The following is a 14066-nucleotide window of genomic DNA, read 5'->3' on the forward strand; positions in this document are numbered from 1 at the left end:
TTTAAAAAGATTTCTTAGCTTTTCTTCCATGTCTATTACTGTATAGGTAAGATGTGGCAGTGATAAGACAGAGTCTTTTCTCAATGAATTCCTATCTGATAAGAATATGTATAGACTTGAGATGAATCATCTGTTTGAATTTGGGATGCACAACATAGAGAGTTATTTGTTACATCACAGAGTTAAAGTCCTAAAAGAGATGTTTGTGATCAAGTCCAACTCCAAAGCTTTGCCCATGATCACAGAGTTAAATAAATGACAGAACCAGAACAAGTTTTATTTTTAGTCCAAAATTATTTCCTATATTATATCCCTATAAAATGGCTTAAAGTAATCAATAATTTTCTGTATCATATAGACTACCTAGAAACAAATTGGTAGCCAGTTAATTTTATTGACCAACATAGTATTTCCAAAGTTATTATAAAGTGCTAATACAATTAATATATGTCCTCTCTATATTTAAATCAGAGTTTATAATTGTATACCTTGTAAGTTGCCTCTATTGAAAATATTCTAAGCTGTTTCTTCCTGTTCATGCCTCAGCCAGCAGCCAAAAAAAAAAAATGAGATATTTGTGAAGCATTTAGGAGGATACTTGCATATAGTAAGCCCTTCATTGCTGCTGTGTTGTGTTTAGTCGCTCAGTCGTGTCCTACTCTTTGTGATCCCAAGGACTGCAGCCCACCAGGCTCTTCTGTCCATGGGATTCTCCAGGCAAGAATACTGGAGTGGGTTGCCATGCCCTCTTCCAAGGCATCTTCCTGACCCAAGGATAGAACTTGTGTCTCTTTATGTCTCCTGCCTTGGAAGGTGGGTTCTTTAACTCTAGTGCCACCTGTGAAGTCCATAGTAATGAATGCAAGGTGATTAGCTCAGATGCTGCTGAGAATGCTTACAGTTCCCAGTGAAATGGGACAATGATAATGAAGAAGTAAGAAGTATTTTAGCTTTCAGTTTACTATTTTAACTTATTCAATGTTATTTTATAGCATCAACTTAGACTTCTGGAAGCCCAAAAAAGAAACCAAGAAGTGGTTCTTCGTCGCAAAACGGAAGAGGCAAGTTGACCATTTGGAGGAAACATTCTGGCTTTGAAATAAGTGATGTATTTCTATAGACTGAGAGAATGAGTCAGTCTCCATTGCTATTTCAGGTTACAGCTCTTCGCCGGCAAGTAAGGCCCATGTCAGATAAAGTGGCTGGGAAAGTCACTCGGAAGTTGAGCTCATCTGATACTCCTGTTCAGGACACAGTTTCCAGTGCTGTAGAAACAGATGCATTAAGAGCTGGAGCCCAGCAAAAAATGAGAATTCCTGTGGCAAGAGTCCAGGCCTTACCAACACCCACAGCAAATGGAACCAGGTAAGCATGTTCTTCTGTTCCTACTGATGTAATCTTTACATCACTGGATGTTGGACTTAAATGAAAAACAGCTCATCATTTGGCATCATATAATCAAACAAGCACATAAGTAACTATGTTTGTATGTTTTTATATGATTATAGAAAAAAATACCAAAGGAAAGGATTGACTGGCCGAGTGTTTACTTCTAAAACAGCTCGCATGAAGTGGCAGCTCCTTGAACGCAGGGTCACAGACATCATCATGCAGAAAATGACTATTTCCAATATGGAGGCTGATATGAATAGGCTGCTCAAGGTGTGAAAAGTAGAAAGTAGATTTGCTCTCTCTTAGCTGTTAATTTTTGTTTTCTACATTTGTTTGCTGAGTAAATTGAATACTTGCCAAGCTGTGTTTTTTTGGGGGGTGGTGATTGCGTTGTGTATGAATAGATGAACATCATTTTTTTTTTAATTGTAGTAAGAACAGATGCCATGAGATCTACCCTCTTAATACATTTTAAAATGTATAGCACAGTATTGTCAACTATAAGCACAGTATTGTAAAGAATTCTATAACTTACTCATCTTATATAATTTAAACTTTATATCCACTGAACAGCAACTCCCCATTTCCTCTTCCTCCCAGTCCTGGTAACCACCATTCTATTTACTGCTTCTATGAGTTTGACTATTTAGATGCTTCTCAGAAGTGGGATCCTGCAGTATTTACCCCTTCTGTAATTCACTTATTTTATTTGGCATAAAGTTCTCAAGGTCCAAGATGAACATAATTTCTTAAAGTCTACTCTGTTTTCTCAATAGCAACGGGAAGAACTCACAAAAAGACGAGAGAAACTTTCAAAGAGAAGGGAAAAGATAGTCAAGGAGAATGGAGAAGGAGATAAAAATGTGATTAACATCAATGAGGAGATGGAGTCATTAACTGCTAATATAGATTATATCAATGACAGTATTTCTGATTGTCAAGCCAATATCATGCAGATGGAAGAAGCAAAGGTTTGTAACTAAGAAAAAATGTTCAATGAGAAGTATTTTTGTATTTTTTTGTCATTAAAAGCACTTTGAATTTTTATATGAAGGGATTTTTTAATCTATGATTTAATATAATTCTTAGGTTTTGCATGTATACCCTTCCTGCCTGCTTTCTAGATTTCTCTGCTGATTGTGTGATGTTATTTTTCATTGATAAAACATATATATCATTTGTTAATCCATCTTGAATTCTTAACTGCTCAAATGTCTTATGTTTTAAACTAGACCATATGTTTCTTAGAGTAGGGATTTTTTTATGCTTTTCATTAGCTAATCCAATAATATCAAATAAACGCATGAAGCAGTAGGGTTTGTCTTCTGTTAAATACATTCAGCTCAAGGTAATGATACATCATATGCTGGTTTGATGCAGGAAGAAGGAGAAACATTGGATGTCACTGCAGTAATTAATGCTTGCACACTTACAGAAGCTCGATACCTTCTAGATCACTTCCTGTCAATGGGCATCAATAAGGTAAGATCTAACTACACTACTATTGAAAAACCTAAGCTTCCGTTAATTCATTACAGTTTTGTCTATCTTTTTCTAATGACCCTTTCCTTTGTAATAAGGAGGAAGATTCTTTTACAATGAAACGTGTTCCTTTTATCTTTCTTTAGAGTTAAGAAAAGTCAGCAGTATTTACATCAATTCCATTAGCTTCTCATCTATTGTGCTTGTGTATTAGAGCAGGTAAACAAAGAATAATTTCTTTTTTGCTTCAACAAAGGAAAAGGTAAAAGGAAAATCTCTTAGTGTGCAAACAAATTCAGTTATAATTTTGAGTTAATAATGATTCTTTACAACTCAAAAAGTCAGGAAAAAATACAGTTGCACTCTCCTCATCTCAGGTAATTTCTGCTTAAATGTTAAAGATGATAATGATTTTGGACTCACCTTTTTTCTCCACACTGAGAGTGTGCTATACCTTTAGTTTTGTTCTCTTACTTAATCCTTACAATGTGCATGAAATAAATATTATTTGTATTATTTTGAATATGAGGAAACTGAGAATCAGGAAGATTCCTCTGATACTAATAGCTAGCCAGCACTTGCTCAGGGTCACTGAGTTTGCAAGCGTAAGAGCTAGGATGAATCAAGGTCTATCTAATGTCAAAGTCCGTACATCATATGCATTTGCCATTTGATACAGATCTTCATGTAGTTGATTCTGTTTGTGTGATCTAAGATACATTTTTTTTCTGGGGGGGAATGTTGTAGGGTCTTCAGGCTGCTCAGAAAGAGGCTCAAATTAAAGTACTTGAAGGTCGGCTTAAACAGACTGAAATAACCAGTGCTACACAAAACCAGCTCTTATTCCATATGTTGAAAGAGAAAGCAGAATTAAATCCTGAGCTAGATGCTTTACTAGGCCATGCTTTACAAGGTAATTTGGATTAAATTTTAGTTAAATAAATTGCATGGTAACTTTGCTCTTTGAGTATGCTGTCCTCTACCTCATTCCTCTCTAGCTTGACTGAATAGATGCTGTATTTACTTATGCTTTTTAATTATTCCTTTTTTAAGTTGCATGTGTAAATTTGGGGGGATGTAATTATTGTCATTACGAGAAATGATTAGTAACTTAAAAATCCTTACTTAGCATTATTAAGCAAATAATTTTTATGAATTAAAAAAGATCAACAGTGTTTCTGAGTTGGTTGTTTAAATTATTAACCAAATTTCATTACTTTATTCTGCACATCTAACTCTCTTAAAAATAAATGTATAAGTGTTTGCTATGGCATCTATTCTACATATCTTATAAATGGTACATAATCTTGTTTTATGTGAGAGTTCTTAACATTGGATCTGTTTTGATTGGAGTATTGCTTTTTGTTTCCTTTTTGCTGTTATTTATACAGATCTAGATAGCGTACCATTAGGTAAGTATGTTTAGCTTTCTGTGTACCCTACAGCTGCATGAATTACTAATTGTTCATGTACACTAATTGTGGTATATCTTGTTTAAAACATTTTTATTGGCAGCCAGCTGGTTTTTGCATGATCTTTTTTGAAATGTATCTGTGACCACAAACATACTAAGTCTTTTGTCTTACACATTTCTTGATTTTTAAATTCTTAAATGTTTAAAGAAGTATAGTTTTCTATTTTATTATCTGAACTCCAGTTTTGGCTCTAGTTTCATCAGCCCCTCTTTCTGTTTCTTGTAGGAAAAGATGGGATATATATTCCTTTTTAGTTTTTAAATCTATTAATTTTGCATTTGTCATTTTACCCTCATAAATATCTTTCTGTGTTGTATATCTTTTATATATAATGTCTTTGGTTTATTTTTTATAGATTCTCAGCTATCCTTAAATTTTATAGAATTAAGTACATGTATTTTAATATTGTAAGTTGAATAAAGCTATCCAAAGAGTTTTACATGAATGGATTGAAATAATATTTATAATTATAACATGTTCGAGTTAGAAAGAGCTTAAGAGATGTTTGAACATTGAGATTTTTGACTTCTTGCCTCTACAACATTCATGTGAACTATGCCCACCCATATCTGAGCTTCTCCTGGCAGTTATATGTCTATATGAAAGATCAGGAGTATCAGGGTAATTTTATTGTTTGCAATTCTCCTGAAGATTATTTTTGAACAGTTTTTATTTAAAATTATTTCAAAATCTGATCCTAACTTTTTTTCCTAATCATACAGCTGTCAAAAGTTTTCTAAAATATTTTTCTTGAAGGAGAGGAATGTAGCTGAAAGATTAATGTAATTACCTCTCTGGATCATTAAACAGTCTATGAATCTAAATTTATTTTAAATGGTAGAATGTTACACAAATAAAATACTTGCTCTGTTTGATATTATTAGATCTTTCTTAGTTTGCCCTGTGTGTTAAATCTCAAAATAATATTTCCTTGAGATTAACTCAGTAATATAGATGCGGACTTTTAACCTGCTCAAGCTATAACAAAGACAGGTAGAAAAAAAATTTGATTATATTAAAGAACCACGTTAAGGCTGCCAAAATTCATGAAATATAATGAGAATTTTTGCCATTCCATGTGTTATTAAGCATATTTCCTCTCCTCTTCCTCTTCACCTTCCTTTTTGTTGTTCCCACCCCCTCTCTGCCTTTTCTTTGTTCTTCTTCATCTTAGTGGCTCAACTTGCAGTAATAAGTAAATTTTTATTTAAGTCCGTTATCTCTTTTAACTTGGAAGAAAAAATGCAATGCCCTCTTTGATGTTGTTTTGTGCAGAAAATATTAAACTGTTATTTGATGAGTATTGTTGCATTTTCACAACTTTCAATTATCTGTAGCTTAAAGAGGGGTCAAAACAGAGAAGAGGAACACAGTCAACTGATAACAACCTGTTACTCATGGCATAAATTTTCCCTAGGGCCATAATCTAGACCCAGAAGTGCTTGAAAGAAAAGCATGGAAGGAGAAAAACATGGAAGTAAATCCATACAAATTAGATGGTCATATGTACATTGCTTTAAAAAAAAAAAAACATATTTGTTTAATTTCAATTTATCTCGAACTTTGGGCTGGGTGCTGGGATTCAAAGATAAATAAGATACAGAATCTTGCTCTCATGGACTGTGCCTTACTGAGGGTGACAGGGAAGAGACTTGGGATATGTATGGGGAGTTATGGGACCACAGAATGAGGCTACCTAACAGAAATGGAGGAGTTGATGATGCAGGCTTTCTGGAGCCGGTAAAATTTGAGCTGAAACGTAAAGGAAGAAAAAGATTTAGCCAGGCAAGAGACAATAGAAGGGGTCTAGGCAGAAGAGTCACTCTTGGCAGTAAGGTAAAGCATGGACATTTAGCCACAACATTATATGTATGAAGACTTCAAGCAGGTTGGTGCCCTAGAGTAACAACTATGTGACTTGGGATGATGAACATAATAAGGTTAGAGGCCAGTACTCCATGCCAATAGGTGTGTGTTGTTGTAGCCACTGAAGAACATCTTTATTTTCCCCTCCTTATTCCTCTACCTGTGTTTATGTTGTTGTTCCTAGGATCTTTCCCTACCTTTAGGGATTTGCTAGAAGATTCAAGGGGCTCAGCATACAATTGTATTCATGGCAAAGATTAATGAGAGCAATATAGGAAGGATACACAACAGTATTATAAAGGAAAAGATGCAGATGGAGTAAGGAAGAATTCATATCCAGGCTTTCTTATACTCTTTTCCTTCCAGGAAACATCACACATTTCTCTCTGGAATGAAAATGCAGCAACCTGAGTGCATTGTTCACATCCAGGGAATTCCATTAGACACTCAGCACCTGAGATTTTTGCTGGATACTAGTCACATACATTCCTTTAATATAGTAGTACCAGAATTCCAGATTCTGGAAGGAAAGCAGGAATTCTCAGCATAAGCCATATTGTTTGCACAAATATTCTAGGTGTAATGAACTATATTAGTTAACTGGTGACTAGGGAAATTCTGAGAGCTAAGTTTCCAGATAACAAAGTCCAACTTTGCAAGAACGCTTTTCTAAGGATAGTAGTCTTGGGCTGCTATTGTTACCCAGTCCAGACTCCCTCTGATTGCTGCACAACAGACCAATTAACTAAGAGATGAGATGTTGAGGCAAGGAATACGACTTTACTCGGAAATCTGGCTGACTGAGAAGATGGCAGACTAATGTCTCAAAATAATCATCTTACCAGGATCTGGATGCGAGGTTCTTTTATAGAACAGAGATGAGGAGAGGTGAGGAAATAAAGTAAAAAGACCATGAACCTTGCAAACATCACCTGGAATGGCCAGTCTTGGGGAGGGGATATGTTAATTTCTTGCTTTCTATAGTCATCCACAGGTGGACAGGATCCTGAATAAAGGCACTTTGGCTTAACATTCAAGCAGAGGGGCAGGGTTCCCTGAGGCAGGCCATTATGTATGGACAGTATCCTTTTAGTGAACAAAACCAATAGTAAGCAAAGGTTAAGATAAACAGATTTAATGTGGAGTCATAGTTGACTCTTCCCTGCCACACGTCAACTCTTCTCCATACATATTTATATTAATATGAATATCAACTTATTAAATATTGGTTAGCTTCTAGTGACATGGGATTATGCAACTGTGTGCTGATATGGATGACTTTAAGACATTTTGGAGTTTTAAATCTCACTGCTTTTAGCTTTAATGCTTAGTGAGGAGAAAAGAAGCTGACATCGGGCTGGAATTATGTTCTAAAGAGTTGAAAGTAGAGCAGTGAGATGATGGCATATCCTGCTGCCCAGACGGCTATAGTGCCAAAGACAAAGCTCAGTCCTGAAGAGGTGTGTGATTTGGTGAATGTCTCGGTGAAGGGCTCTATCTTCTGGCTAGGTTAGTTATGCCAAACTGTAATCATCTGTAGATAGAGCATACATGCATATGCAGGAGCTAAGTAGTTTTTACTAAGCACTTATATGATTGATGTTCTAACTGGTTTCATCATTCCCTGCAAGAAAATTACTAGTCAATCTTAGCCTGCTTTTATGTATGGGAAAATAAAGACTAGATTTGTCATTTCTTTCCATTTTCTGTATTATTAACTAATTCAGTTATACTAGCATTCATTATCCTGTCTGTGAAGCACATCCTCCAGCCTCTAAGTATGGACTTTGAATTACATGTTGCCCTCAAGACCACCATTTTCCTCATTTCAGAAAGTAAACTCCCTTTTTGTGGGTCCTATTAGATGGACTCCATTTTAGATAATGCTATCATTTATTACTGAATTTCTATCCAGTTGTCTGCTAAATAGTGAGGAAGAGTGGGAGCATCTGAGAAAGGAATTAAGAATATGATTTATGAGCATAATGCACCTGTATGATATCAAAGTAAAAGTCAAAAGGAGATTCATCCTACATATTTTAATTAGCATATATTATTGAAAATATTGCCTTTAGTTTTGTGATGTGGCTTTATAATAAATTGTATAATTTGCACCTGTGTTAGGAGCTCACTGACATTTTAAATAATTTAAGTGGATGTTTTATTTACTGACTTCCTTCTAGTTTTATATGTCTGCCTTTTCCTCTCTTTTCATCAGTGTGCTACTGTTCTGAAATAGCAGTGGATTGTTTGTATTTATTTATAAAACGATTGCATGGAAACCTATAGTTCTAGTCTTTTATGTATGTGTGAATGAGCTGCATGCTGATGTGTGAATTCTGAATACCTTCACACACACATACTCTCTTTCTGCTTGAAAACAAAAATAAAAATAGAAGAAAATCTATAAGTACATTGGAATACTGATAAAATACAACAAACATGTTTACACTTATGTATTTTTTGATATTGCATCAGTAGATTAAAGGGAGCTTGTGCAGCATTTATTTCAATCTTTCATGTTTCACTTAATGGTTTTTCATACATGGAATAAATGGATGGTGTGGGATAAATACATTCTCTGAAATTAGATTTAAATAATTACACATACTCAGATAAATACATGATCTCATTTCCATCCTGTGAACGCAGTTCTTCTTTACTTTATCATTCAACTCATGGCTTTCCTATCTTGAGCACATTTTTCTCATCCTAGGACATATAATCAAAAGAGTTTCTTAGAATTTTATTTTTACATTTCCATTTTGACTGAGTTACTAAAACCAAAGTGCCCATGTTGAGAGACCTCAGGCTGATGTTTATTATAGCATAGGCATTACAGTCATTCAAAGTGTGACGTGGATAATACTTACATTTTGGACTTTTTTTTTTTTTAGAAAATGTAGAGGAGAGCACTGATGAGGATGTACCTTTAAACAGTCCAGGATCAGAAGGAAGGTAAGAGAACCTTTAGAAACTTAATGAGTTGACTTGTTTCTGTAATATTTTTAATACTTTTTTATCTTGTTGAATCAATTAACATAAAACAAATAATTTTAGATTTTATGGCTAAGTGAAGAACAGTAGAAATAGTAATATGGAAGCCAAACTAAGTAATGCTTAACCATCAAAAATTTTAAAATAAAATACTGAGATATTTAAGGAAGGAAATAAACTATTTTGATTAATTTATTTTTATTTTAATATTGTCTTTCTGTATTTTCCATAGGCTTATAAATTTTTTTCCATACTTAAACTCATTAGAGGTCATATAGTTTTCTATATTGTTTCCTTTTATTCATATGATTGATTATTTATTTGCACACAGCTCACTGTCTTCAGACCTTATGAAGCTTTGTGGTGAAGTGAAACCAAAAAGCAAGGTAAGAATAGAAAATACCAGTTAAATATTTTTTTCTGATGTTCTTTATTATCACTATTAAATGCATAGGCTTTGGGCATAGGCAAAGATTTCATATGATAGAAATTTAGTTCTTTATCATATTCTCCCTTGAAAAAAATTTATATTGACAAATTTCTCCTCTGTGGAACTTGTTACTTACTGTATTCTTGTGCTTTTTCCTCTAGGTAAGATATGATTATGGAGAACAATGCTTAAAATAATTTAGAATGACAGGAGATTTTTGAAATTTAAACATTCTGATATGTTCCTAAGTTTCTTATTTATTTTAACATATCTTGAGATGGTTTGAATAGGCCAACTCTTAATCATCATATTGTATTAAAAATTGAGACTATAATGCATATTTGTAAAGCTTAAAAAAATAAAGTATACATGCTGTTACATGTGTGAGAAATAGCATGGTATATTTCAGATTGCGTATTGGTAGCATTTGATACTAGATGAGTTAACTCTCCATTTTAAGATGTTTGAAAACAAAGAATTCTTGCAGTGCTTAGTAAATATTTGGTGGATGAATGGATGAAATCAAGACCTGAAAGAGTGGTACTGTACTAATGCACAGGATGGATACAAGGCCCACAGTGGTTAGCCAAGTAATATAGATAAATAGTTTGACTAGATATAAGATAATTAACAGGAATCATTATGATTACCTGAAGTGGACATGGCCCATCTAAAGCAAATAAGGCATCACTAACTAATGCTTATTTTTGCTATCATGGAATATGGGCCTAAGACTACCAGATCCTCAACTCTTTAAAGAGTAGCTTTAAATATGGATTTTAATGGAGAATTTCTTTCTCTTTAAAATACTGAGCTAGCCAATTGAAAAACATCTCCAGGCTTTATGTATGGTCCTTGAGCTACCAGTTTGGTGACATGTGGTTTGAGTTTGATTATTCTAAGATTATTCTAAGATTATCCAGTCTCAAAGAAAACATTCTAGTATAGTTTGGATTGAGTCTTAACGTGTAGGCAAAAATCTCTTAAGGTAACTTGGTCTTTCAGACCCTGTGAAATTCAGAGAGAGATGTGAAGTGGTACCCTGAAGGTCATCTCCTTAAAAAACCACTGTGATTAGGAATTCCCATGAAAATGATTCAGTTGGCAATAGGGAAAACTGATACGGTGAAAAACTGGCCTGCAGGGCTTCCTTTTTCCAAAAGTTTTCTGGTAATATCTGTCATTCCTTTGGTACTGCATGGATGCCTGTTAGTTGCTCAGTCATGTCTGATTTTGTGACCCCATGGACTGTAGCCTTCCAGGCTTCTCTGTCCACGAAATTTTCTCAGCAAGAACACTGGAGTGTGTAGCCATTTCTTTCTCCAGAGGATCTTCCTGACCAAGGGATCAAACCCCGGTCTCCTGCACTGCAGGCAGATTTTTTACTGTCTGAGCCCCCAGGGAAGCCCATAGATGCCTAAAAGGATCGAATATTATTTATTTTTCACTCACTGAAGAAATGAAATTGATTATATATCTTAAATAGACTTGTACCAGCACTACATTAAATGTAAGACATATAAAGTTGAGTAAAACAGGATGTCTACCGTTTAGAGGTTTATAATCTGGTAAACATTTTGATTGTCTTTTAATATATTAGTGATAATAGTCAGCTCTAAGTATTAACAACAAGGTAGTCTCTTTGTTTTTTTAGGAGTATGGAAGGGAGTGCTTAAATAAATAAAATAACCTTCACCTGCCTTACCATGCTGCCAAAAACTGGTATGGACTGGTGTTGGATATCCATCAGGGAGATTAAACAGCCAGTTAGAGCATCAGTGGAGCAGGGTCATAAAAATGGAGAAACAAATGTAAACATTGATATATAAAATTTAAATTTATATGTTACATAATATATATTAAAATGTATATTAAATAAGTCATCTAAGCCTGGGAAAGTAAGAATTTAGTTGAATGCCATTGCAGCTATCTTTTGGTTTAATTTCTTTATTCCTTTTTTTTTTTTTCCTAAAATGATATATCGAGAAAGTTGGCCATTAGTATCAGGATAGCATAATAATATTGGAGGCAGATTGTCTGGTTTTGAATCTGACTTTGCCACTTACTAGCTGTTTGACTTTGGACTGTTAGCTCTCCTGTGCTTTAGTTCTCTCATTTTGGGAATTGGGATAATAATAGTATATACTAATATAGTAAATTATTTAAAATTTCTGGCATACAATAAGTATAATACAAACATTGGCTATTATTATGACCTCTGAAGTCCTCAGCTGGCTGTATCTCTGGCTTGTCACTATCTTACATGTGTTCGACACACTTGCTAGGAAAGACACGCTGAATGTTTTACGTATTTCAAACTAATATTAAATCTCTATTGCCTAATCATCTTCTCTGCAGAAGTTTGCATATGATTACTTTTCCTTCCATTCTCTGACTAGGCCCGAAGGAGAACGACCACTCAAATGGAATTGCTGTATGCAGATAGCAGTGAACTAGCTTCAGACACTAGTACAGGAGATGCCTCCTTGCCTGGCCCTCTTACACCTGTTGCAGAAGGGCAAGAGATTGGAATGAATACAGAGACAAGTACTTCTGCTAGGGAAAAAGAGCTCCCTCCCCCATCTGGCTTCCCTTCTAAGATAGGCAGCATGTAAGTCTGGCCCAGCTACACTAACTTCCTTTCTTTTGGCTTTTCTTTTTAAAAATAAAAATATATATGCATGTTACTAATTTCTTATTTCTATTTTTAAAAATTTATGTAAATAAGATCTCTAGTTTTCAAAGTAATTTCTGTTAGATGTTGTATCCCCTAATTTTTGCACATGCAAAATAATTTAAATGAGATGTTCTTTGTTGAATTGCTTTGTCTGATATTTAACTTTTAGAGTCTTTCTTAAAGATTATAATTTTTATAAAGGCTGAGTTATAAATTACAGGCAAAATTTATTTAGGAACACCTAAATTAAAGTTATAATTATAAAACCACTATATAAACAGCTTTAAAAGACTCTTAAATTTGCTCTTAATTATGTTAAACTCTAGTTGTAAGAGCCTGGTCAGGATAATAAACCTTGGCTGAAACTCTTAAAGAAAAAACAAGTACCAGTTAAAAACAATGCATTTTGAAGTTTCCTAATTCTTTACCTTGAAGTACATTGCATGTCTGGGATGAGTGTATACACAAAGTGTAAATACTATATTATTAAAGATGTGAAGGAGGGACTGTTCCTCCCTCCTCTAAGATAATCTTATCAAAAAACATTCCTTTCAAAACAAATCTTCTTTAGAAATTTTTCATTATTATCTTGAGAACAAAGATTTCCCTGCACAGGCCAGCATGCGTTTGTGTATATGTCTTTTCTTAGTTATATTAAAATTATATCAATCGCTTACTGGTAAAGACTTTTAATGCCTTATTTCAAACTAATTCTTACACATGGTCTTGCAAATGATCTATTGGATGAATGCATCACTGCATTGAGAAATCTTGCCAAAAAGTGGTACACACTATATGACTCTGTAAATAATAAAATGTAACATACTCCCCACCCCAACCTGAATATCTATCTGTTTCCCATAACTTTCTTCATCCTATGAAGATATTTTCATTGTCTTACATTCAGTAAGCCCATCGCTACCTTTAGTTCCAAAATTAATGATGACAGAACTATCCTGCATGTGCTTGAGGTGACTTATGTAATTAATAATTGGATTTGCTATTAGAGATTGCTAACCAGTATAGCTTATGGCTTCAGTGCTTTTTTGATAACAGTAGAAAAAATGCTTTTGGTGAAGGTAATGATATAGAACTGAGGACAGATTTTAGAGACTCCTATGAGTTCAGCATTTAGTCTATCAGATGAATAGAGACTTTTGGAACTTCAAGACTAAATCTATGACCTGGATTCCAGAATGCAGGTAATACCTCCTTGTTGCCTTTTTTTTTTCCCATTTTAAAAATGTATCATTCATGACAGGTTGTAGAAAATATCTTTTAGACACCGTCTCTTCACATGATTTATTATCAAGTTTTCATAAATTAAGATGCTTGTATAGTTCTATACAAATTTAACAGTTGGTCATATGCTTGGTACAACTCTTATAACTCATTAGTACATGACTTCCATTGCATGAAGTAAAATGATTTACTCAAGTGGGCCTTATGATTTAAATAATGCAAGACTTCTAAAATATATTTTCCTCTAATTAAAAAAATCAGGAACATAAAATTTAATTATATTTAATTTTCACTTTCAAATAGGAATCGTTGTAAGCCCATTTTAGGGATCCCACTTGCTCATTCCTTAGGTTTTGTTTTTTTTTTCCTTACTAGTATAACTAGTCAAAGATAGCAAAAGTTCATTTTTTCAATTAAAATTCCTTACCTCTATGCACAGAAATCATAGTCTTAAATTTTTAATTACATAGCCACTACTCAACATTTAAAGTCTATAATAAAACAA

General features: G+C 33.9%; 1 protein-coding gene across 3 annotated transcripts in view; it reads left to right on the top strand.

The window, feature by feature from the left end:
- The window catches only part of KIF21A (kinesin family member 21A), a 175153-nt gene that overhangs the window by 137221 nt on the left and 23866 nt on the right, over nt 1-14066 (top strand). For all 3 annotated transcript variants that reach the window (XM_061129892.1, XM_061129910.1, XM_061129901.1), the window contains 10 exons: nt 993-1061; nt 1157-1365; nt 1509-1662; nt 2169-2363; nt 2773-2874; nt 3622-3787; nt 4266-4286; nt 9113-9173; nt 9544-9598; nt 12042-12253. In XM_061129892.1, the coding sequence (XP_060985875.1) occupies nt 993-1061; nt 1157-1365; nt 1509-1662; nt 2169-2363; nt 2773-2874; nt 3622-3787; nt 4266-4286; nt 9113-9173; nt 9544-9598; nt 12042-12253 (1244 nt within the window). The remainder of the gene's footprint in view (nt 1-992; nt 1062-1156; nt 1366-1508; nt 1663-2168; nt 2364-2772; nt 2875-3621; nt 3788-4265; nt 4287-9112; nt 9174-9543; nt 9599-12041; nt 12254-14066) is intronic.

The sequence above is a fragment of the Dama dama genome, chromosome 3, assembly GCF_033118175.1.
Source record: "Dama dama isolate Ldn47 chromosome 3, ASM3311817v1, whole genome shotgun sequence".
In the NCBI taxonomy this organism is placed as follows: Eukaryota; Metazoa; Chordata; class Mammalia; order Artiodactyla; family Cervidae; genus Dama; species Dama dama.